At 33.6% G+C, this 25,714-nt stretch overlaps 1 protein-coding gene and 1 long non-coding RNA gene across 3 annotated transcripts; one reads left to right on the top strand and one right to left on the bottom strand.

The window, feature by feature from the left end:
• Window positions 1–470: 470 nt before the first annotated feature.
• LOC125674891 (uncharacterized) lies at window positions 471–4,165 on the bottom strand. Its single transcript, XR_007370288.2, has 2 exons — window positions 2,768–4,165; window positions 471–1,319 (listed from the first exon to the last, which is right to left on the bottom strand). It is a non-coding gene; the product is annotated as an uncharacterized LOC125674891 (long non-coding RNA).
• A 6,729-nt stretch (window positions 4,166–10,894) lies between these two features.
• Window positions 10,895–19,606, top strand: LOC125674889 (serine-rich adhesin for platelets-like). 2 transcript variants are annotated; one of them, XM_056158563.1, is made up of 6 exons: window positions 10,895–11,013; window positions 12,453–12,842; window positions 15,884–16,261; window positions 17,082–17,354; window positions 17,517–17,626; window positions 18,371–19,606. In XM_056158563.1, exons 1-6 carry the CDS (start codon window positions 10,956–10,958, stop codon window positions 19,106–19,108), a joined length of 1,947 nt encoding a protein of 648 aa, XP_056014538.1. In that variant the 5' UTR covers window positions 10,895–10,955; the 3' UTR covers window positions 19,109–19,606. The 2 variants fall into 2 exon arrangements, with proteins under 2 accessions (XP_056014538.1, XP_048768204.2); XM_048912247.2 differs by having other exon boundaries at window positions 17,517–17,611.
• The last annotated feature ends 6,108 nt before the right edge of the window (window positions 19,607–25,714 follow it).

The following is a 25,714-nucleotide window of genomic DNA, read 5'->3' on the forward strand; positions in this document are numbered from 1 at the left end:
GAAATCATTTCCAAATATGGAGCATCATCAAGGTCAAAGGGTGCATTGGCTGTTCTGTTTAATGCAACAAATGGGTTGACCATATGATATTTTATTACTTAATTCTAGTTTATATTTTAAAACAATACATAATAATATAAACAATAAAATGTCTTTCTTTGTTGTTTCATCAGGTGATGAAGGTAGCAGTCAAAATCTAATTAAAATTAGATGTTAGATCCGCTCACACACACTCAATATGTTTGTGTAGCAAATACATGTACAATATATGTGAGCGGATCTAACATCTAATTCTAATTAAATTGGTAGCAGTCATTGTAGAATTTTTTTTACACAACCCACATAAAAACGGATGATGCATTTTTTCTGCAATGCTAGCTACCTTCATCACCCGATGAAACAACAAAGAAAGCATTTTATTGTTTTAATGAAAATGCAGATACTTGACAATTAGTAAAAATACAATACTGTTGAATTTGACTAAATTTTATTGTCAATATAGCACTTTTGTATGTAAAACTTCTAAAAGCTGCATAGTAGTCAAACCTATGATTCTTTATACCAGTCTGTATATGGTTTACACATAACTTTCTTAATAAAACTTTTTTTTTGGCAATTGCTGCTTACAGAGTAAAAATAAAATATACTCATTGTCAGATAATTTATACGTACAATGAAATTCATGTGTATGGAATTTCTCGGAGATTACATCTGTACCACAACCATTGAAACCTTTGCCGATTATCATTCAATTTTTTTTTTTTTAAAACGCAATTACAGACTTGTATGAAGTCTTATACCCTATATTAAATATGTATATGTGAAAAAAAAATACATGTCAAAGTTGTTTAAGAATCTTGAGGTTCCGTTATAATCATTGCATCACTTGTACTAGCTGAAAACATTTTAATTACATAACCAATGCTAAAGAAATGACCCCAAATACAATTTGAATCATGATAAACTTGTATATATAAAATAAACAAATAACAAAATATGACATCAACAACTTCACACTAAAATCTAGTGCTACTTATAAATTAACTTGATTATGACAACAAAAAAAAAAAACCCCAATCTACTTCATTTGCACACAACTGGACGAAAAATTACACAACATGAACAAAATGAGACCTTTTGATTCTGAGTAGAGAGTGTTGAAATACACAAACACTACGTGACTATATCACAGATATAACATTGTCAAATGTCATGGCACACAGACATGTAAAACAGAGTTAGAAGATGCCTGACAGGGAAAGAGTTACTGTCTGTTCACAGCTATAGGTGGGAGCTTTTCACTCTTCGGGAAGTCATGGCTATAATAAAATGCATTCATTAAGGCACTATTTATAGATTTTTTTCTCCATCTTTTATACAAAAATGTATCTAATATTGTAACACCATCGCTGCATTGGTTTAATGTATGAGATTTTTTTAATATATGCAAGTATGTAAAAAAAAACGTAAACAGGTATAAACTTTGGCACATTAGTGAAAAAATATTAATTGAATTACACGCTAGTCAGGCAAATCATTAAATCCTTACCGAACACACACATTATACCATCACTACACAAAAATTACAACAAATTGTAATTAATATTGGTTAATCTTAATGTTTATAAAGCATGTTATTGAACTCTTTATTCCACTATTTCAGACTTTAACAATTATATTATGAACATTCAACTATATTTTAGCATTTTCAGCTTGAAGTAAAAATAAATATTGTAAATATTAAGCTATACCAATTATCAAGCCTTTACACAAACTTTCAATATTACCAATATATCAAGAGAACAATATTCTAAATGTTGGATTCCAAGTTTTTCTAAACAATGTATATCAAATAAGAAGGATTGTTGTAAAACTAAACTATATCAGAGATCTACTTATTCACCATATGGCTGTCCTGAATTAATTATACATTTAACGTCGACCACACATGTAGTTTTTGGTGAAATCACCCTTTGACAAAAACAAAGAAATTCTTATTCAAATTAGGCATTAAGTTTTACTTTTGATGACAAAATACATGCTCAACATCTAGACTCAAATATCAATATGTACATATAAATTGTTTTCAATTTCTCCCTATACAAATAAATTTTAATTGATAAATGATTTGTTTGAAACTTTTTTTGGTTTATATTTTTCCTCCCTCTCTTGTAAGTTTTGATCTGACGTTAAACACAGAATTAATTTCAGATGGCTTCAGTTTAGTGAAAGAGGGACAGGAAAAATTCTTTATATCGACGGTTTAGTAGTCACAAGGTGCCAAGAATATCTTGACATTAAACCTTCAAGTTGTCAAAAGCTAGCATTCTAATATATCTAAGCAATAACCAAATGCTGTGATAAGCAACCTAACTTATCTGAATTTGTTTTCAATTGTATCAGGATACTTGCAAATTCTTTTTAGCTTTTCTTAGGAAAGACATTTAAATTTTTAATAAAGTAATGCTACATGTATATGAATTCTACCATAACAATTACTTTTTAAGCAGATATCAGTGAGTAAGATTCTGCAGTTTACCGGTACACATCGTCATATGGAAGTTTGCACTAAATTTCACAGGGCCAATATTTCCTATGGCAGTAAGTTTAGATACTTTAGAATAGATAAATGTCATTTCCACAAGTCCAAAATGACACCAAGCAACAAAGCCAAGATCTTAGCTCCTACAGGCTGTAACAAAAATTCACTACCACTCTCAGTGGTCTGGCTCATACAGTCTGTAACAAAAATTTCACTACCACCTACTTGCATAGCAATCGTAGTGGCCAACAGCTAATTTTCTGAAAAAGAAATGAAAGGCCCTTTATTTAGATTTTTGTTAATAAGTGCCTCAAATTGTGTGCAAATGGTAGATCAATAACGATAATATATTTTCAATGTTAAAACATTTAAAATATTAACTAATTGCATTATTTATTGATATGCTTAAGCTTTCACTCTTCCTAAGGTCACCAACTACTGTTAATAAAGCATAAAATGTTAAATAATGTGAGAGATGCACTCTTTGTTAATGTTGAAATTTGCTGGATCACCAAAGCAATAAATTCACTTTCAAACAGTTACGATGAATTCCTAATTCCAAATCAATAACCTGGAAGATATAATATTTTTTTAATGTTTGATGTTTTTATGTAAATTTGATAATGGACTCACTACTAAAGGGAGATAGTTCAAGAACTAAATAGGTATCCAATGGCATTCTGTGACTAATCATTTAATCCACAGCTTCTAAGTAATGCTGTTAATATAAAAATGACCCCCAAAAAATGAAGAAAACACCCCACTGAAGACTAATATTACATATACATTATTTGTATATAGCATCAAATAATCTATATTACATTTATAAAGTGCCTATCAATGCTGGACTTCTTAGGGGGTGGGGGTGTCTACATTTACATAATTTACTCAATTATGTATAATGAACGAACAGTTTTCATCCCTCAGATTCTCCACAAGAATAAATATGACAATAAATATGTTCACAAACTGTCCATGTTTGAAAATACACTTACATAGACATCAGAAGTAAAAAAAAAAAACCCAAAAAAACCAAAAAAAAAAAAAAAAAAAACAAAGGCCAATACATTGATGATTGACTTCCGACCAAACGTAAAACAAATTGCGTATCAAGATGAGGGGGAAATGAGATATCAATTCAACATTAAAGAAAATGTGTATGAAGAAACATGTTGAATGGTCACATTATATAGAATATGCCACTATCCATGACAAACAACATGTCGAAATGCGCATCTGGTGTATCAAAATTGGTACCGCATAAGTTTACCATTATGACCCCTGGGTCGAGGCCTCTGCTGGTGAACTGTTAGTCCCCGAGGATCTCTACAGTCCAGTAGCTAAGTACTTCGTTACTAGCTTGAAAATACGGATGTATATTTAATTGCTGTCGTAAAATTTAGAAATTCATTTCAAAATTAAGGATTATCTCCCTCATGCATAGCTCTTATTCTTAGACAAATTTGATTCCAGTTTTTTTTGCACTCTGATTTTCCCTAAAATAGCTCTTACAAGTTTATTGTTATTTCGGATTTCAAACATTTCGGTTGAGCATCACTGAAGAGACATTATTTGTCGCAATGCGCATTTGGTGCATCAAAATTGGTACGTATAAGTTTTACATTGAACATTTTTCAATGCAGTAAGTTAGAGAACAAATGGGTGACAACACAAAGATGATCTTGATTTTCGATTTCACTTCCTTCTAGGCAGTATTTTTACAGAACTGATGCACGTGGGGGAAATATGATGATCATAGTCTGACACATTTGTATATGGGATTGCAAATGACTGAAGTAGTAGTTAACGTGATCAAAAACGATTGATCGGCGACGCAAGGTTTAAATGCCCTATTCCAATGAGGTTAAGCAATCAAACACTCTATGACCAGTGAATCGAATTAAACTTCCGTGTTCTCTGTAGGTCAAAACAAGTAATATTTTTCGCTACTGTATGCATGCGAAAAACTGCGTGAAATATCTATAACCATTCTGCTCAAATCACGTACATGTAATTTAGATCAACAAACATTTCATACTATGTTGGTTTCATACATGTAATAAAAAATGCTCGGAGTTTTTAATGAATGTGAAGATTACTGAACAGTCTAGAAGAGTAAGTTTAAATTCGCACGAAAATGCATATCATGTCATGTTGTTTGTTTAATTAGTGAAAACCTACCCCATTGATAATTATCTCAGAAAACTGAGAAAAAAGTCCTTATGTAATTACTGTGAGTAGGACAGAAATCAAATTCTAGTGTTTATAATTAAAACTAGTATGAACAATTAAAGATAACGAGCAGTGATCAATACATTAATTCTTATGAAGAATACAAAATTAAGGAGGAATCCTCCACCAGAGAAATTTGAAGTGGATGAAAAGTGGAAGATATGTACAACAATATTTTGAAATTGAAAGATTTCAAATTCATTTAATTTATCTAAAAATGCAGTTTTAGTAGAAAATAATCTGAAAAATTTGTTAATACCCCTGCTGGACTCTACCCCGCGATCTACAGTTCAGCAGTAAATAATATATCCAATTATAAAGCAGATAGAGCAAATACCACATCTATGATGTTACACTTCCGGATGTGGACAATGACACAGTTATATATTTCTGTCCCTTCAAGAGTTTTTCATCTCACCAGGACAACTAAGACACTTCTAAGCACTGAATAATGCTTTTTTGAAAATGTGAAATTGCATATCGCGAATTTAGAAATGTGTTCGTGTGTTCGTTAACTCTTGCGTTTTCATACATGCATATAGGCAATGCGATTTCATTTATATAGACAGGCTACTGATAAAATAAGTTTATGTTACATAGGTTTCAATAATCTTGTTTAAAGTCAGTATTTCATAAATTTTGTGCTCGTTACATTAATGATGTAATTTGGAAATACAAGCTGTCATTGGACAAAATGGTATCATAAATCACATAAAGATATACCACCTCCTGTAGAGGATATTCCACATTTTTTTGTTTATGATTGTTTTTGGTGTGTTCCGCCACACTCAACAATTTTTCAGTTATCTGGTGGCGCCCAATTTTTATTGGTGGAAGAGAGAACCCAGATACAATGTACCTGGGAAGAGACCACCGACTTTCCGAAAGTAAACTGGGAAACTTTCTCACTTACCGGCGCGAGCGGGATTCGAACCTGCGCCGATCAGAGGTGAGAGGCCTTGTGATTTATGGGCGCGATGCTCTAACCACTCGGCCACGGAAGCCCTTTCCACAATTGATGTTTTCCACAATTGATGTTTTGTATTTATTAAAAGATTGTAAATACATTGGATATATTGTTGTATTCTATTTCGATGTGTGCAATGGTAGATTCAATATTTGAAGAAATTTAACAAACCAGTGTGGCATGGTTGATAATGACAAATAATTTTAAAGGGGACGATAAAAGGGAGACCGTATTAAACACGGCTAAAATAAAACAACTGTGATACAGTATAAACAAGTTGCACTGTAGATATGTAGAAAACCGCGTCTTGCAAAATACAATGAAAGTACCACAGAAAATACATTAGAGAATATTGGACCCTTGTTTCTTAACAATGAACAGATTCTAACTTGCAGAATAATTTTCAATATTTTATGTCAGAGAAGGCATACAAAGAGCAAAAGGGTGATGTCAGAATGATTTCACTTCCTCGTGACGCTTTGAAGAAGTGATACATGTCTTTGACAATGTGAAGGAAATATGATTCTCATTGTGTTATGAATTTGATCACACCTTTTCATGATACATTGGTATTGAGTGTTGGGCTTTAAATGATTCTTTGAATGACCCTATCCTTACGATCTAAAACATCAATACGCAATAACCAGTGAATCGAAATAATCTTCCACAGATCGTGTTCAGTGTAAATTAGAACAAATGATATACATGTATTTAGGTTATGCATGCATGTGAAAAATGCTTTGGATATTTATAACCATTCTGTTTAGATCAGGTAATTTGAGAAAGAAAGTATCTAAACTAAAAATATCCTAAACTCTGAATGAAAATTGGCATACTTGTACTTTAGTATGAAATTGCAATTGAATTTTGTCTTTTATACATTTCACTGTTACCCGCATTCATTAACACACGACTAAATCTGAATCATAATTCTTATAACAAAACAAACATGTTACCGACAAATCGTTGACGTAAAAGGGATTTCAACAGTCTCACTTAAAATAAGCTTTTTGCAAATTCTATATTCGTTAATGTGATTCCAGGCACTAGTACTCTGAAGATGAAAATAAAAAAAATCCCTGGAGTTCTTCATTGACAATATCTTCGTAGTCTTAAGTCTTCCAACAATCTAAAAATCAGAATGATGTTTAACAAAGTAATGTTTTGGATGACTAATTACTAGATATGGATATTTCCGTTTTCAATTATTGTTGAAGAAGCACTGCTGTCTATAACGTCAAAAAGTCTCGGCTTTAATTGATCGCGAGGAATGGTCGTGTTAAGTGTTGAGCATTCATACGTTTTGATGTTGTTGATCCATTCTTTGCTCGGCAATATATGATAGTCTCATTGGTAAGTTACTAACAGAACCACTTAAGCGTGCATTGTGCCAGAGTGTTAGTTACAAAGTCCCAACTGCCTCCCGAATCCAGTTCCAATCCCGACAGTAACGAAATCGGGTGTTTATTGGCGGACGAAATGGAGGATATGTTCATTGATTTGAGTACCTAGGATATATATACCAACTAATGAGCTGTTTTTCAGACCATACTTAAATGATCCCCCTCCTCGAAAAATTGGGAAAACATATGTTACGTACACTCAATACATACATTGTATCCCGCCACATCACTACGTGTTTTGCCGATACTTTAAATCTATAAATAATTTTTTGCGCGGTTCAATAGTAAAGCGGAAAAATATTGTTTTAACGGATCCGTGCCAATATTTTCTATATGTTTGTCAAGTTTGAATGAACGAGTCAATCAGTTCATTATGCATGAATGGTTCGATGGTTAGTATCGAACGTGGTCATTCTCTAGCTGTCAACCAAGATGAACAAATGTTGAAACTTCAAAATATAATTATATTGTGCATTAGAAATTATCTCGCCAATTTTCAGATATTTTCCCCAGGAGGTTTCAACTCTGTTTTCCCCTGGGTTTGATAATTTATAAGGGCTATGTTCATTAAATATCAAATCGTTGATTGTTTAACACTAAAAACAATCTATTATCATAAAATATTTGTATATTTACAAAATTTAAGATATTTTTTTTTATAGGCATTTTATTATTATGTCATGTTTTATTCTATGTAGTTCAGAAATGAGTACTTGTATTTAAAGACTAAAATGAATATTCTGATGTTAATATTAAGGATGTTAGCTCCTGAGCTTTTGAGCACAGCTGCGTAGGATGCTACAACTAAATATTTTTTGGTTCAATACTGATCCCATTGGTGTAAACATATTACACATCTTTTACTGAACCCTATCCAGTTGAAATTTGTTTTGTATGAATTCAAATTTTGAAAGGGTTTTACAGGGACTATATTTTGTGGTGGAAGGGTTGATTAATCAAAAAGTTCTAAATCTGGTGATATTACAGTTTCTGTTTCATCCAATATATCTTCTATTTTTACACTCCTATACGTTTATTTCAATTTTATAATTTATGATACAAGTAGCTGAGACGTGGAACTAGTTCAAGTTTTGTAATTTATTAATTTTGTTGATATATGTTTCCAAACAGAACGCCGATTCTTAAAAATGTTTGAATCAATTTGCCCAAAAATTTGTATAAAAATTCCGAAATTTTGCCAATAATTTTAGAATTTGGTCTTCAACACCCACTTGTTAAGTTCCATTTTAAATTTTAAAACAAAACCATGAAAACTGTGTGAAATTTTAGAAATTGACATTACTCCTAATATGTCCTTTTAAATTTGATATAATGCATGTATTTTTTTATTTTTTGTATTTCAAGTGCAAAAACTTCATTATCTATGTCCATTACTACATGTAGTATCAAACTTATTTTTTATCTGTAGTAATAGAAGACATGCTTATGTATCTAATTTATGTAATGATTGATTTGTGTTGCTTATGTTGTATTGACACCAACAGACAAATCAAGATTAACTGAATAAATCTTAAGTGCAAACACTTCATGTTTAGAACACTGTAGCTTGATAACAAGTGTTGCGTACCCAGTTTTTCTTTTTAATTTCCTAATTCTCCTTCACTGTAGAAATCAAACATATACTTTCCGAAAATTTGACATTACTCCAAATCTCAGATACGAAACTCTAACTATATGTTGGAGTTTCTCATTGACAATCGTATTCTTTGGTGGTCAATGCTTTCAACAGTCTGTTGGAAGTCCAATCTATATTTCTTAGCAGGCAAAATTTATTTAAAAGCTTCTACATGAGAAGCAAAATCTCTTGCTGTGGCCTTCCACTCAACATTTGGATATATTGAAAATGTCGAATCGATTACAAATATTCATTCTTCATTCATGTATTGATTTTATATATCCCCGTGAATTCAGAATAATCATTTTATACCAATTGATACATGTAGGCCATTCTTTTATACCGATGTTGACTACGGATTACTCTGTTTGCTTGATCATGATAGATGGCTCATAGCGGGTGTGACTGATCAACAGGGGATACTTACTCCTCATAGGCACCTGCTCCCACATCTTGTATGTCCAGGAGTCCGTGTTCTATTCGCAATTTTGTATTTTTTATTGGGTTTATAAGATCCCCACCTCTGGTGTGTCCAGGGATCCGTGTTTGCCAAACTCTTAATTTTGTATTCCTTGTAGGAGTTATGAGATTGATCACTGTTCGTCATCTTCACTTTTCATTCATCACTGTTTGTTTTCGACACTTTTGACAATGGGAAGGGGATATGGTTTTCTTTGCTAACCTATTAGTATAGGACATTTAAAAGTATAATTCGAATTAATGATTTGCCAAGTAAGCATTACCCTGTTCATTTTGAAATACATTTCTCACTGGGTAAAGGGGGGTTGTTTCATTGCTTAATTCGTCTTTGAACAATGCAAACAAAAGTTCATATGTCACATTTCATCACATTACGTCAGACACATTGACATGTGGATCGCGATTTGTCACTTACTTACATATTTTCTTGTGTCGGATTTACTATTAGCGACAACGTTGCAGACAAGGGTAAGTTTTCATGTAGTAGAAGTTTTCATAGAGTTAAAGCCGCAAATTATTGCATTTTTTGATATTTAAAGATTTATTTTGGGTAGGCCTAAACAATGCCATTTCCTGTATTTTCTCATTGAGAAAGTTTCCCAGTTTACTTTCGGAAGGTCGGTGGTCTCTTCCTAGATACATTGTATCTGGGCTCTCTCTTCCACCAATAAAAATTGTTGAGTGTGGCGGAAAATATCAATCAATCAATCAATCAATCTTTCGGAGATGAGCGACTTCAAAATCGATCTCTATCTCTAAAGGGCAGCGAAATACGCATTGCATGCATATCCTACACATATTTTCTATCATGCCAAACTTCACTTTCGATACAATATTTTGATAAATGGCTAGGCTCCGTACAAATAAGATTAAAGATGGCGACCTTCACATCTCGACGCTTTGTGTCGTTGTTGTTAAGTGAATCATTGCGCGGCTCAGTTGACTTGTATTTTTCCGAGTTTATGTACATTTTGATAAACGAATGTTAGCATTTTTGTCTCTTGTATTAAATTATAAGGAATTTGCGGATTATAAAAAAGCGTAAACTGACCCAAAGCAGGTTATACTCATATAACTGCCCCAGAATTAAAGTCATTTCTTAAAGGGACTGGTATAACTCATTTGATATTGACAACCAAAATGTTGACCTTCTGAATGCAAGAATAAACCTATATTCTAGACTTAAATCTGTGTTATGTAAACAAAGACTCGAGTCTTATATGTATACAAACTGGTGAAATATGGAATTTGTAATATATAGCATCTTAATTTTGCATAGTCACAAAATTTAACTTTTAGATGACACATTTTACACAAAGAAAGCTTGAAATGTGAAAGATATAATAAACTTAGATCGATATCCATTTCTTTTGAAAATTTCGTAAACAATAACATACCGCAACCTTTGTTTACAAACAAATAATGAACTCTCTAAAATGAGCTTCTGTGATAATGTATAACCTTAATTTTTATGTGAAACCTTTTAAACATGCTAGATAGTAGATTTGGATATTTAAAGTGAAAAATAAAATTTTGGGGGAAATCGTGAATCAGTCCCTTTAAATAACTGATTAAAAACGATTGATCGGCAGTACAAAAGTTTAAATGACCTATTGTAATGAGTTGAACGATCAATATTCAATAATCAGTGAATCGAAATAAACTTCCGTGTCCTCTGCTCAGCAAAAAATTTCGATGGTGCATGTATGTGAAGAAATGCGTTGGATATTGATAACCATTTTGTTTAAATCAGGTAATTTTTAGAAGGAAACTATATGTACCAATCTGGTTTCATAATATACCGGTAAGACTTTGGATGGGTTTTAATGTATGTTAGGATAATCAGTATAAAACAAAAAAGATCAATTTCTTACTAAAATGCACGCATGTCCATTGTCATTCAACGTGTGCGCTATGTTTGGTGTAATTATACTATAAAGGGATAAAATCGAGTTTATGATGAAGCACCAGTTTCTGAATTATTATAATACAACGATGGGTTTGTCTTTTCAAGAGCGTTTCAACTCCCCAGGAAAACTGAAATAGTTTTAAGCATCAAGAATACTGTTTTGAAAATGAAGAATTGTATATCCCGTGTCGAAAGTTTCTTCTTGCATGTAGTACCGTTTGAAATACATGCATATTCGTATATACGCAGTATTGGTTCATGTTTAAGTCTGTTCATTTATGATAGTAAAACTTTTTCGTTTGTCATGAGGAAGAAACGGGTCGTCCCTAAGTCATCGTATTAATTATTCGTGTCGTTGGTCATATCCATGCATTATATATATATATATATATATATATATATATATATATATATATACAGAGAGAGAGAGAGAGAGAGAGAGAGAGAGAGAGAGAGAGAGAGAGAACTCAGCAGCTTCAGGGGCTTCACATACTTCGAAGCTACCACTGGGGGCTTCCAGATATCTCCCATCCTCTACTGGACCCGTTCAGAAATTCCTGGATCCACCACTGACTATGTGCATTGTTTGTTTTTGGTCTCATCTGGGGATTTTTCACCCATGTAGAGATGCCATTTTCTGTAGTTGAAATTCCACAGAGGAGATCAAGTATTTGTCTTTAGACCAAAACAAAATTTACTCCATTTCGGTGTATCATTGTTCGTTATCTTCACGTTTTGATGCAAAATGGTAGATTCAATATATGCCGAAATTATGGAAAACCAACATTGCGTGATCAAAAATGACAAATAATGTCTTAAGAGGATAAAAAGGACACAATTGTAGACAAAACTTAAATAAAGCATGTGTAATTAAGTATCAAAAAGTAAACGTGTAGAAAAAAAACACCTTAAAAAGTACAATTTAAGCCTTCAAAATTAATAAAAGTTCCACAAAAAACAGAGATAGACAGAAATATGTAAAAGTTTTCCCTATACACTAAGCAAATAAAATACCTGTAGAAAAGTTTATCTAAAGTAACTGTCTTGTACTGAGTACAAGTCATGCAATTTACTGTAATGTACATTTAAAGTTATTGATATATGTACAAGTATAAGTTTCACAACAATGTTTGAAAAAAAAATACAGGAGAATTGATGAAAATATTTCAAAAAACGGCAAGACAAAAATAAACACACCTAAATTGATTAACCCCTGTTAACCTCATGAAATTTGTTTGGCATGGTGGTAATTTAATTTCTTTTCATCTTTTTCATGTTTACAGTTGTGACCCAGAACACTCATTACGACTGCTTTGGGGCTGGCCTAATGGACGGGAACTGTTCATCCACTCAAAAGATCTACCCACTAGACGTCGTAGTCGGAACAAAACATAGATCGTTGAATTGCTCAATGGAATATACAAGAGACCTTAATTGGACAACGACTCAGTTTGACATGTGCTGTAAGCCGGAGCCAGGTGATAATTGTGTAGGGAAATATATCAATGTGGGTAACCCATTGAGTACGTTCATCTTTTATGAATATTGCATTGGACGGAGCACATGTCTTGTCCTACAAGTACCACGCGTGGATACCGCTTATCTGTCATGCGACCAAACCCAGTATTATGCTCAAACAACGTTTATGGCCATGGAGTATGAGTGCATTGAGGGTGAGTGCAATGTAGATAAATAGATGAACAAATGCTAGTATATCAATTGCATGTTAGATGATAATATCCATACAAAGAAGACAATAAACCATAATGGACGACATTGGACGACCTTGCGTATACAGGATTCTTACTGGAACATTAAAAAAATTTGGATTAATGATTTGCCTCGGGGTGCTTGTTTATGGTTTTCAGGAATTGCTAGCTGGAAATTTTCTGAACGATTTTCATATCAATTATTAGAGTCTTCTTTAAGCCAGACCTAGTAAATGGTAATCATCTTTCATTTTGAAAATACTCACTTGTGGTGTTTCCAGGGGTCGATGTTTGCCCTTCTCTGAATTTTGTATTTCTGTAGGATTTGTGAGATTGATGACTACTATCTTTACATTTTCACTGATCACTGTTCTTTATTTTCACATTTTCATAGAAGTGTATTACCTGTCGTGGTAGCACGTTCGCTTTATAACAGGGATGTCATGAGTTCGAGCCCCGTTCGTGCCATGGACGCGTCAAAATTAAGACAGATACATCGGTAGTGATTGCTCCTTTGCCAAACGCTGGACATTGTGAAGTGAGAATCACAGGTCTTTCAGATATGACCTTAAAACGGAGGTCCCGAGTCTGGACAGGTGTTGGTATGTTTAAAAGTGTTATGACTACCAATATACTTAAGGGTTTAATCCCTCAGAAGGATGGTTACGAGTCTCAGATAGAATCTTATTCTGTATTGTTACTTGTAGCTAGTACATATCGACGAAAATATGAATATATTTGAAATTAAAACAAATCACGGGACACTGCAAACTTTCTAGAGGGACATTTTTCATTGTAGAAACATGTATCAGAATTCTTTTTTTAATGAAAGTCAACCAATTTGTTAAATGATGTTTTAACAATATGTAAAAAGAAATGCAAACATACAGATGATGTAACATGTAGAAACTGATTATCAACCACACTTCTGTTATATCAAATAATAAAAAAAACCATATTGTTTAACGATAAACGGAAACTTATCACTGGTAAAGAAACATTTAACCCTGAAAAATACCTACATTTTCTGTTCATCCGAAAACTCAATTTATTTTCAAATAGAATGGTGACGTCTCTACATGTATATAAAGATATCGAATTGATCATACATATGTTTCAATGAAGAATTGAAGACAAAGAACAGTGATTGATCTCATGATACCTATAAGGAATACAAAATTCTGAGAAGGGCAAACACGGACCCCTGGATCAGGTGCCTAGGAGGACTAAACACCTCCTGTTGACCGATCACTTCTGCCATGAGTCCTGTATCTCGATCACTTAAATGTAGTCATCCGTAGTCAAAGGCAGGCCTACCAATTGGTATCAAACACGTCAGACATTCGAAGTAATGACAATTTTCATTACTAACATTTCGACATACTCGTACACGCAAATGGTTTGTGTACTTGGAACAAATGAATACCTGTACGGACGAAGCGCTGTTTTTCTGGGTAACTATATGATGTCCATGCATTAGCAGGTTCGGATATAAACACTTTATGCAATGGGAATATTAAGGTTGCAGACATTTCCTCCATGTACAATCAAAACATTTTATATACTGTTATTCGCACAAACCATGATTACATTCTTAGCACAAAGTGTTATTACAAAAAGCATGGTTATTTCACGTATATTTTGAAACACATATAGACACCTGGTCCCACCCCTGGTGTTTCCAGGGGTCCATGTTTGCCTTACTATCTATTTTATATTGCTTATAGGATTTATGAGATTGATCACTGTTCGTTATCTTCACCTTTCACGTACACATCCAATATTTTTTGGCAATCAGTAACAATGTGATATGAATTTTTCAACAGAGAAGTTTGAAGCTCTTTATTTGGATTTCACATGACCTAATTTGACAGAATATGAATGTAATATCAAAGATAAGCATCAGCAAATAGATGTACATAAGCTTGACATTGTCTGACTACTGGTTCTTTTCACGCATATATCACGTACCTTATCCGCTGTTTTGAGTCACAGATATGTGTTAGTATTGTTGAAATATTCATAAAAGAATCTATATAAACATTTGCATCTAATGTGTTTTATTAACATCAGTGTCCATAACATTTGTATTGGTAGAAACATCTAAGATTGAATTGAAAACCTTGGTCTTTGTTTCATTACTTTAGTACATGCAAGTTCCTTCTCTTTCTTTTGGAAAAAAAACCCGATGGTACATGCCTAAACGTTTACTAATGAACAGTAAAACAACAATGCAATTAGCATCTCATTTAGTACATACTGTAAACTAACTTTTTATTCGCATGTGAGAAAATTTCGCGAGATTCGCGATAATCTCATCGTCACGGATATTTCTCGTCCCGAAACAGTCCTTGAATGTATATCATAGGCTCGAAATAGTGTACCACAAGTGAATCGCGAAATAACGTGGCTGCGAATAAAAGTTAATTTACAGTGTATGTCCATCTTTCGTTATTTTTGTTGCATTTAGCAGATTTTAAGGCCTATGATATAAGGAAATAAACTGTACCCACGCAGTTTTGTGTCTGTTTTTTGTAATTATAGAAATTTGGCTCCATTAGGTTTTTCTTGATCTCTTGTCTGATTTACAAGTTCTTGAGGATCAACATTTAATTTTTTCATTTATAATGAAGATCTGTAGATCTATAGATGCTATATCATTAACGAATGATCGGTCGATACATTTCTGTATGAACTATACAAAGCAATGGCGGGTGTCCGATTTTTGTCCAATAAGCAATCTTCAGATAACTCTACTACGTTAAACATAGCGTGAAATATAGCGGAATCATCCGAGGATTGCTGATTGAGATTTATCGTAGTCTCGCGATGGTGGACGGAGTTAATTTTTCAGCACCTTTCATTGGTCAAAATATAAGTTTATTAACTTCTGTGTAAAAACTTCTGTCAACATTGGGTACGATACTGATACATACCTCAACACAATCCTTACTCTCTCTAACATGTACATTATCTTTATAGTATGTACTTGGTTGTGTTTTCAGAATCGAAGATAGGAACAGTCAACACTGCAGTGAATAAACAATCTGATCCTGGTGAAAGTGTATATCTTAAAGGAGAAAGCTACGAAACGCCTCTACTCGGCGTGTTAGCTTCTGTTTCAACACAGTCATGTTCCGTTGAAGCGTCTTCGTGTGAAAGCATCATTTCCATAGATGTTCTGGATCTTCGGTTGGCTAATGGTGGTGATACATGCAATCAAAGCATTATTATCGTGGACGGAGATAGGACAACAACGTTAGATTGTTCGTCCAACATTAACTTCACTAGTTACAGTGTCCAATCTAGAAGTAGTTACTTGAACGTAACGTTTGTAAATTCCCTGAGTTCAAATGGTGGCCATTTCTGGTTTGGATTTAGAAGTAGGTGTATTTTTGAATCAGCAAAAGAAAGAAAATACTAGCAATCGTTTTTGAAACATCGTTCATAATGTGGGATTACAAAAAACTAAAAGGTGAACGTTGCAAAAAAGGAAAAATATTAACCATTACAATTTATCTAATGATTCACTAAATCATATAAAAATGACATATGAGCATTATCTATCTATCTATCTATCTATCTCAGTATATATCTATCTGTCTGTCTCTCTGTCTATATAAATCTATCCATCTATTTCTCTCTATCTATGGAATAAAATATCAGTGACTGCTCGATATATATCGAAATAATAATTAATGTCTGAACGGAAGTAAAACATTAGCAATTGTTTTGATATCTTCAGATGTTTTACAAAATAAAAAATAAAATAAAAATAACAATTGTAACGTATATTGACGTCTACAATGATATAATGCAATAACATTATACTAACGTTGAAAGAAACATCGTCGTGTACATTGTTGCAGTAAGCAATGAAATGTACATATACACATAAAGTAACAATTAATATTAAAATATATCAAACTGCTCGAACAGATTCTAACTTTGAATAACATGTTTTCCCCGCTCTCTTCTGTGTATAGCAATGTTCGTATAAAGTTTGTAAAATAGGAATACTTTGATATGTCCGCGACCGCATATATCTAGATGATTACTTGGTTTTATCTATTTAACTTAGGGCATTTATTTAATGAATAATTGCATATACATTGTATACTATATATTGGTTCAACAATATCTTACCAAATGCTATCTCATACCTAAACTTCTGATTGATATATTGGTTTTGTTGATGTTCAGCTGATCGCCCTGAGACAGTGCGCCTGGAATGTCCAGCAAAGGCTCCTCAAAACGAATGTATCACCACAACTACAGACACAACAACTACGACCGAACTGACAACGACCAGTACCGAATCAGTTACAACTAGTACTGAACCAGCTACAACTAGTTCCCAGTCAGATACAACCACTTCTGAATCAGATACAACCACTTCTGAATCAGATACAACCAGTATCGAAAGAAACACTTCAAGCACATTTTCTGTAACAACGTCAGCAACAACAGGACAGGGTAATAACCAAACACTATATTTGTAAATATGTGAATCAAATTATTTACGGTATCCGTTTTTGACGGAACTGTGTCTAGACAGATATGTTGTGATTATTGTATTTATTTAAGTATCACATAATGAAATAATAATTCTTTGATTGACTTCGTTTTCTTTTTCAGAAGTCCCTAAATCAGTAGACAAAATGATAATCATTGTGGTTGTGGTTGTGGTTGTAATCGTGGTTGTGCTCATGGTTGTAATCATAGCATGGAGGGTAAGGTTGAATAATGTAACTGCATCTATTTTTTTTTTCAATGAAAACATGAATATAACGAACAGTGGTCAATCTCATAACTCCTATATGGAATACAAAATTAAGAGTTGTGCAAACACGGACCCCTGAACATACAATGTACCAGAGGTGGGATCAGATGCCTAGGAGGAGTAAGAATCCCCTTTTAGTCAGTCATACCCGCCATGAGTCTTATAACTTGTGTAATTCAGGTAAACGGATTAACCCGTAGTCAAAATCAGTGTATGAAAAGGGCCTAATAATTAATATGAAACACGTCAGACAACATTCGACTCAAATGACATATCGTATTAGCAAAGTAGATCAATCTTAGATACTGTCTGACATGTTTCATACCGATTGTTAGGCCGTTCGTGGCACACTGATCAGGATATAGGGCTCACAGCGGGTGTGACCGGTCGACAGGGGATGCTTACTCCTCTTAGGCACCTGATCCCGCATCTGGTGTGTCCAGAGGTCCTTTTTTGTCTAACTATATATTTTGTATTGCTTATAGGAGTTATGAGATTGATCACTGTTATCTTCACTTTTCATGCTAACGTTTTTTTGTTTTTTTTAATTTTCTACACTCTGTATTCATGTGCCCAGTTATAGCCATGCGATCCCCAATGTGACGATTTCTCGTCCTATCATGGACAGCTTTTCATTTATCAACGTTTTGTTTAGCATAGCTACATCTTTATTAGCCGTCATTTAATCGATGGTGTGCTGTCTTTGTAGAGAAATTATAAAGTTGGACCTGAAACTTCAACGGGTGAAAATGAGAATGAAAATACGACAGAAAACAACACAAATGATACAAATACCTTAGATGTCGAAGCACAGCAAATATCAGGAACTGATCCGGATAGATGTACTAATGGAAATGACGTAGCGAGAAACCATGACGTTAACGCACCTGTTGGCAATAATGTCAGTAAGAACAAGAAGAAAAAGGAGAGAAAGAAGAAAAAGAAAGGCACGAGAAAACATGAACAAAAAGGAACAAATATGACAAATGATCACGAAATAACACCGCTAAAGGAAAGACTGGATCAATCGAATTTCGATCGGGAAGCGGTTGATCCGTCGAGTGAAGATCAAAGAATGAATAGTACATATTTGTATAATGCAGTAACATTTATGGACGATGAAAGTAAATCTAGACATAAGAAAAAGAAAAAGCGAAGGCAAGCTGAACCTAGAAATGAGATTGAAATGGCAATCGAAGGGAATTCAGAACTCCAAGTTGAGCATCAGAATGATAATGAAGAGAAATCAAGAACTGATGTTTTAGAGGAAAATACTGATGTAAAGAAAAAGAAGAAAAAGAAAAAGAAATCAGCAGTTGATATGACCAATGATGAGGATATGAATGGCGAAACACACAAAAAATCCAAGAAGAAAAAGAAGCACAGGGATAGACGTGAGACTAATGATACCGAAAGCAACTTGATTCAAACCGAAACATTACAATAAACACTACGTATACAAAAAAAACCATTCTTCATGATTAATGATATTCTATTAGAAATGTTGTATTACTGATTTATTGAAAAAGAATTTTACTTAATAATATTTAAGATCCATTTTTTGTAACCACTTAAACATTTGTATAAGGGTCCAGTACCCATCATCACCGATTTGTTTTTTCAAATTTGGCGCAACGACTTAACCTGGCACAAGTAATGTAAAACCATTATAATGTTCTTGCTATGCAATTCCGGTGCCATAATAACTCGTACATGCCATTCAGGGAAAGAGAATATCCAAGAAGAAACAAAAACATTAACAAGAGAAAATTATGATGATGTCACATACAACTGAAAATTTGCAGTGGACAAGAAAACATGTAACTATTTTTTCACGAAAAATGAAATTCCATGAAGTAGACGTTTTATCGAACAACATTATTTATATATAAATTATGTCCTTTCGATATGTGTCAATGAACTCGAAATAAAAAAAAACCCCACATCAAAGTCTTCCATATATGCTTCATATTTGAACGTTTTACTAAACATAGACATAATTAATAATACACCAACTTCTTAGTGCAGCTTCTCAATTTATTGACTTTCTATATCTATGATGCAATATTCCATTATCATCTTTATGTAAAATTTACAGTACCAATTTTGATGCACCAGATGCGCATTTCGACAAATTATATCTCGTCAGTGATGCTCAACCGAGATGTTTGAAATCCGAAATAACAATGAAGTTTTAGAGCTATTATAGGCAAAAACAGTGTGCCAAAAAGGTGGAGTCAAATTCGTTTAAGGATAAGAGCTATGTGTGAGGGAGATAATCTATGGTGTTTATGTCTTCCAAATTATTTGATACGTGAGACTATCATACTGTTCAGGGTATGATCTAAACCAAGACAAGCTACTGACAGCTATGGGATTTTAAAGCTCTTGTTTAAAGTAAGTATTTTGCAAATTCTGCTGTCGTTATAATGATGTTATTGGCAAATACAACCTGTCGTTGTGTAGAATGATATCTGACGTGTTACATGTGAATTTAACGACAGTTTTATATACTTAGTTTGACTACAGATTACTCCGTTAGCCTGATCAAGACAGATGGCTAATAGCGGCGTTGTTACCTGTCAACAAGGAAGACTAATTCCTCCTAGAAACCTGATTTCACCTTTTTGTTTCGAGGTGTCAGACTTAATCATCGTATTGATTTTGTTTTCTTAACAGGAGGTATGAGATTGATCCCTGTTCGCTTTTTTTCATTTAAAAAAAAACATTAAACATATTACATTAAAAGTAATTTTTTTTACAGGTCTGGTGTAATTCTCTATATAATATTACCCGAGCCATTGGTGGCATTGCATCATATTTGTCCTTTGTCTATGTTGGAGTAAATCTTTTCATTTACATTAGACATTATCAAATATTTCTGAAGGGCTATTTTGAAAGAGTCACTACCTATGTTGAACAATTAGCTAAATTTTAGAATCGGAACAGGACCTCCCATTGCGAAATTAACGCCGTATCCAGCAGACTACGTTTGCACTGGATCTTAAGTTTTGGCCAGCTGTATATACATTTCATTGTTCGTTATCTTTACCTTTCATTGCATACATTGTCTTTCTGCTACTAGTTGGGTGTAAAATATGTGTATATTTAATTTGGTAAGTTGGGAAATCTTACAGTGACAAAACAAATTTACTTTCTATAGACCAGGCATAAAAACAAATGGTCGGATAACCTTGTTTTAATGTGGGTTAAATCGCTTAATATTTAGCATTTATTTTAAGCCCCCAAAACGTCATATTCACTTAAGATTATCGCCATTAATCCCTCAAATATATACGTCCATAGCAATGCGAATAATGTTGAACTCATTTACAAAATACAGATACTCGGTTGATTGTTAATGTTGTCTTTAATGATAAATGAGATGCAGACGGCATTGCGTGTCATAGTCTAAATATTCTTTGAAGTTTGGTTTTGCGCCAGTATTTACCAGTAATTTATAACGTTGTAAATCATATGTATATCAATTTCATGTATACTTTTGTTTTAAGCATAAGAATTATTTCATTTGGCCAACTTCATAATAATAATAATAATAATAATAATAATAAGATTTATATAACTCCTTATATAAAACAAAAAAAAACCCCAAAACTCTAAGGTGCTTTACAAGAGCAAGAAGAGGAATAAAACAATAAAACACAATTAAATGAAAGTATGGCATACTATCTTATATCTGTAAGATTACCAAAATAAAACACTATAATTAAGATTACTAGCTAAATTTCTTTTGTTTATGACACTACATATTGCTACATGTAACAATGTGCATAATTCCACTAGCGCCGATACCAATCACGAATGGCGTTATATAGATTTTAAGTATCCTTTTGAATTCCCCATAAATAAAATCTTTATTCTAAACGGTTTAGAAATAAATTGTTAAAGATTAAACTAGCAGAAGAAAATTCATACGGTTTGATTACCGACGTATTTCACAAATCAAATTCGTGTTACATTCTATACATAGTAATCTTGCGAAACGAGTGACCTCGAGGCATTCAGGTACAGTCGTTTTAAATAACAACAACAAAGGCGCACACTCCAAATAATTGTCACAGTACAAAAAGGGCATATCGATCTAATCTTACTGTTACGGGATCTCCCATTTCACATTTTTTGTTTTATAACCATCAATGTGACGTACTAACTTTGCCTGTCTGTATCTTATAGACACACATACAATGGACAAAAGAAAAATGAGGATTAAAGAAGCTTAAATGAAACTAAAAATTTGTCATGGTCATCGCAAAAATATGAAACTATCTTTTGAAGATAGAAGTAGAATTTATTTGAAAGCTTCTTTATGAGAGAAAAAAATCTTACTGTTTCCTTCAACCCGATATAAAGCGACATCGACGTCGTTCTCTTTAATAACGATATTTGTTTATATGTCCATTCGATATATCTCAGTCAACTCGAAATAAGAAGCACATCAACGTCTTCCACATATCTGCTTCATATTTGAATGTCTTACTAAAATAGACGTCTATGACACACTAACCTATTAGTTTAATGACAAGCAGGGTGAATCCACTTCTTCATTGCCGACATTCTAGATATATATTATGCAATATTCCATTATCACATACATATGATGTTGGTGTCTTACAAATTATTCGGTACGCGAGATCATGTGTAGCACATGATTAAAAACCGAGACAAGCTATTAACAAATACATAGGTTGATGTTACAGGGGTCCTAAGACTCCTGTTTAAAGTTTGGAAAATTCTGAGGTCGGTATAATGATGTGATGTCATTTGCAATGCAGCCTATGGTTGTGTAGAATTCTCTCTGGCTTGTTACACTTGAATTGTACAGCCATTCTCTTGATACTAATTTTGACTAAAGATTACTTGTTTATCTGATTAATAGCGGGTATGATCGGTCAACAGGGAAGGACTACTCCTCCACAGAAACCCGACTTCGTTTGTTTTGTTTCCAGGGCTCCGTTTTTTGACCCCTTCTCTATTTTGATTTGTTAATATGATTTGTGAGATTGACCCCATTACGTTATCTTCATTTCAATTGAGAGATATTTCATTAACTTTTCATAATACTAAGAGTCTGTGCTAAAATACAGGCATGGTGGTAATTTGTATCATTGGATATGCCGCTGATGCAGAAATCGGTAGTTCTTTAGAAAGGATTTTTGAAGAGGCTTTGTGGTCCTGCATTTGCATAAGACATTGTCAAACGTTAGTTAAATATGTAGTTCGTGGGACAGAAAACTTTGAAATTTATTTCTTTATATTTCTTATGTAAACCTGCATCTCCAAATACCTATCCAGTATTATCTCAGCGAGTAATCTCCCATGCTTCACGATAGACTCGCCACGGTTAAATATATTTTCCGGTATAAATACGGTGTCGTAGGAAACACACTGAACGATCTCAGCTTCCGCACCATATCTTTAGAATTCTATACATTTCGAAACCCTTTTTGTATGATGCTCCCTTTGAAGACTTATATTTACAATCCTTTTTTGTACCGATTTACGTTAGCCCAAACGTCTCTAGTTCGTCAATGTTGGATTTTCTGGTCTTGTTTAGAAAGTTAAGGCACCTAATTTTTCAGAGTGGGAAGGGGAGCCGAAAAGAGAGATAATGTCACAATTGTTTGAATTTCTTAACAAGTACAAATTATAAAAAAAAACCAACCGCCATGTGTCCTCAAAATCCTATATTGTGATATTTGGGGAGTCGTGCAAATCCTTATCCCCGCCCCAAATATTAACTCAACCTTGAACTTCGCAATTGCCTTCTCACACTTCGGACAAAAAATTAATCATTTCCAAGGGAGATACTAACGAGGTACTTTGCAGCCTTGTGTTGTTAAATCTCTCTGTATATCTGTTTTGACTGGAAAGTCATTTGGAGTTTCAAGAAAAATCTCAGTGCAATCAATGATATGGGTAAAAACACTATGGGGGTAGTTCTTGATCAAGAGGGGGATGAGGATTTCTCTCATTATTTTTGCAGTGGAATTTGTCACAAGGTATCCTATGATCTGTAACATAATTTTTACCTATGTAGGCTTGTGAAAATATTTGAGGTATTTCGCTTGGCAATTCCAATTCTTTATGCCAAGTCCGATTTTAATGAGTGTCATTCTCTACTAGCAGGCAATCACTGGAACCTCATTCCTTGTCACCAAATTTGTACTTTGGAGGTTTGCCATTACCGTTCCAGTAGCAAACAGTTGGTGTTAATGTAGAAAGTTCTTGCTATGCAAAAAAAAACAAAAAAAAACAACAAAAAAACAACAAAAGGGTGCAAAATGTGATGTATGATATGATGCAAGCTTCATCATTTAAAACATTTTCTTGGGAGTAGTGAGATGAATCATTTCCCTATCTTTGGGGGGGGGGGGGGGGGGTTCTTGAAGTTATGTCTGACTGAATGTGACTTGAATGCACAAATAGCATAATAATTGTTATTGGTAGGTTTGCTATCAATGAAATATAAAGGGCATATTCTTGAATCAGATTTGGGAGTTCATATTTTTGTCACTTGAATTGTTTTCTTTATGATTGACTTGCTTTCACTCAACACTGTCGTTCCACTGCATTATCCCCCGATGGAAATGTAAATGATCTGGGTGGTATATTACATGAAAAAGGAATATTTTCATAATTTGTATTGTGAAGAACACATGCCGTATTCTTTAGATTATCAATCTATAATCACTAGTAACAACATATTCTATTTTACATGAATCATGCCTACCTGATCAAGATATAGGGTTCACGGTGGGTGTGACCGGTCAACAGGGGATGCTTACTCCTCCGAAGCACCTGGTCCCACCTCTGGTGTGTCCATGAGTCCGTGTTTGTCCACCTCTCTATTTTGTATTGCTTATAAGAGTTATGAGATTGATCACTGATTGTTATCTTCACCTTTCATGAGCCCTGTATCTTGATCAGGTAAACGGAGTAATTCGAAATCAAAATCAGTATATGTAAAGAATAAAACGTTTATTGTTACATGTATGTTCATTATTCGTGTTCACTAACACATGACCGTTGCAGCACTTTCAGCGTAAGTATTATTGTCACATAAACATCAGGTGGCACGCTCTCATGGCCGTTCCACCATTTCTTATGTTACAAAATATGCATAAACAGTCCCGAAATTTCATTACTCAGCTAATAAGTGACATCTTATTAATCCCTTATGAGATTCTGTCACAAGAAAGGTTTGCTTTTTAAAATTTCTTCAAATGAATTCAAATTTGAATCCTAAAAAACTTTCGTGACAGAATAACATCCTCTTATAAGATTAAGTACATAATATGCATATCATGCTTTTAAATGGAGAAGTTGTTCTCATCCTGATCATGGCCTATTAACATATGTGCATGTCAAAGACTTCGTACAGTATAACAGTACAGTACTAATCTACTGATCAAAGAGGTTTTATAGGAGACATTTTGTGGATAAAAACTAGTGAAAATATCTTTTCAGGTGTCTAGAAGCAGTTCATACGTTCTTGTCATAATATCATTGCAATACCTACCTGTGTCAATCTTTTATAATTTGCTTTAAGTAAGTAGCGCTAGTGGAAAATTTGAAAAATTATTGCTTGAAAACGAAACTGGAAGTGGCTTTTAACCCGTCAGGAAAGGTAACTCTTGCAGAAAGTTCCTGCTCCAAATATTTTTTCCAGAAATTTTAATTATGATAGTTCTTTGGAGAGATTCTGAAATATGATTTATTTTTATTTCTCTTTCGTGCTTCAGTTCAGGATACTTCCATATTCACTTATGAAAGGTGAAGATAACGAACTGTGATCAATCTTATAACCCCTATAAGCAATACAAAATAGATACTTGGGCAAACACGGACCCCTGGATATATCAGATGTGGGATCAGGTGCCCAGGAGGAGTAAGCATCCCCTACCGACAGGTCACACCCGCCGTGAGCCCTATATCTTGATCAGGTTAACAGATTTATCCGTAGTCAAAATTCATAGACTAACGGTATCATTCTGGCTTTCGAAACACATATTTTGAAAGATTGAGGATCTGG

Source organism: Ostrea edulis, chromosome 3 (genome assembly GCF_947568905.1).
Source record: "Ostrea edulis chromosome 3, xbOstEdul1.1, whole genome shotgun sequence".
Lineage (NCBI taxonomy): Eukaryota > Metazoa > Mollusca > Bivalvia > Ostreida > Ostreidae > Ostrea > Ostrea edulis.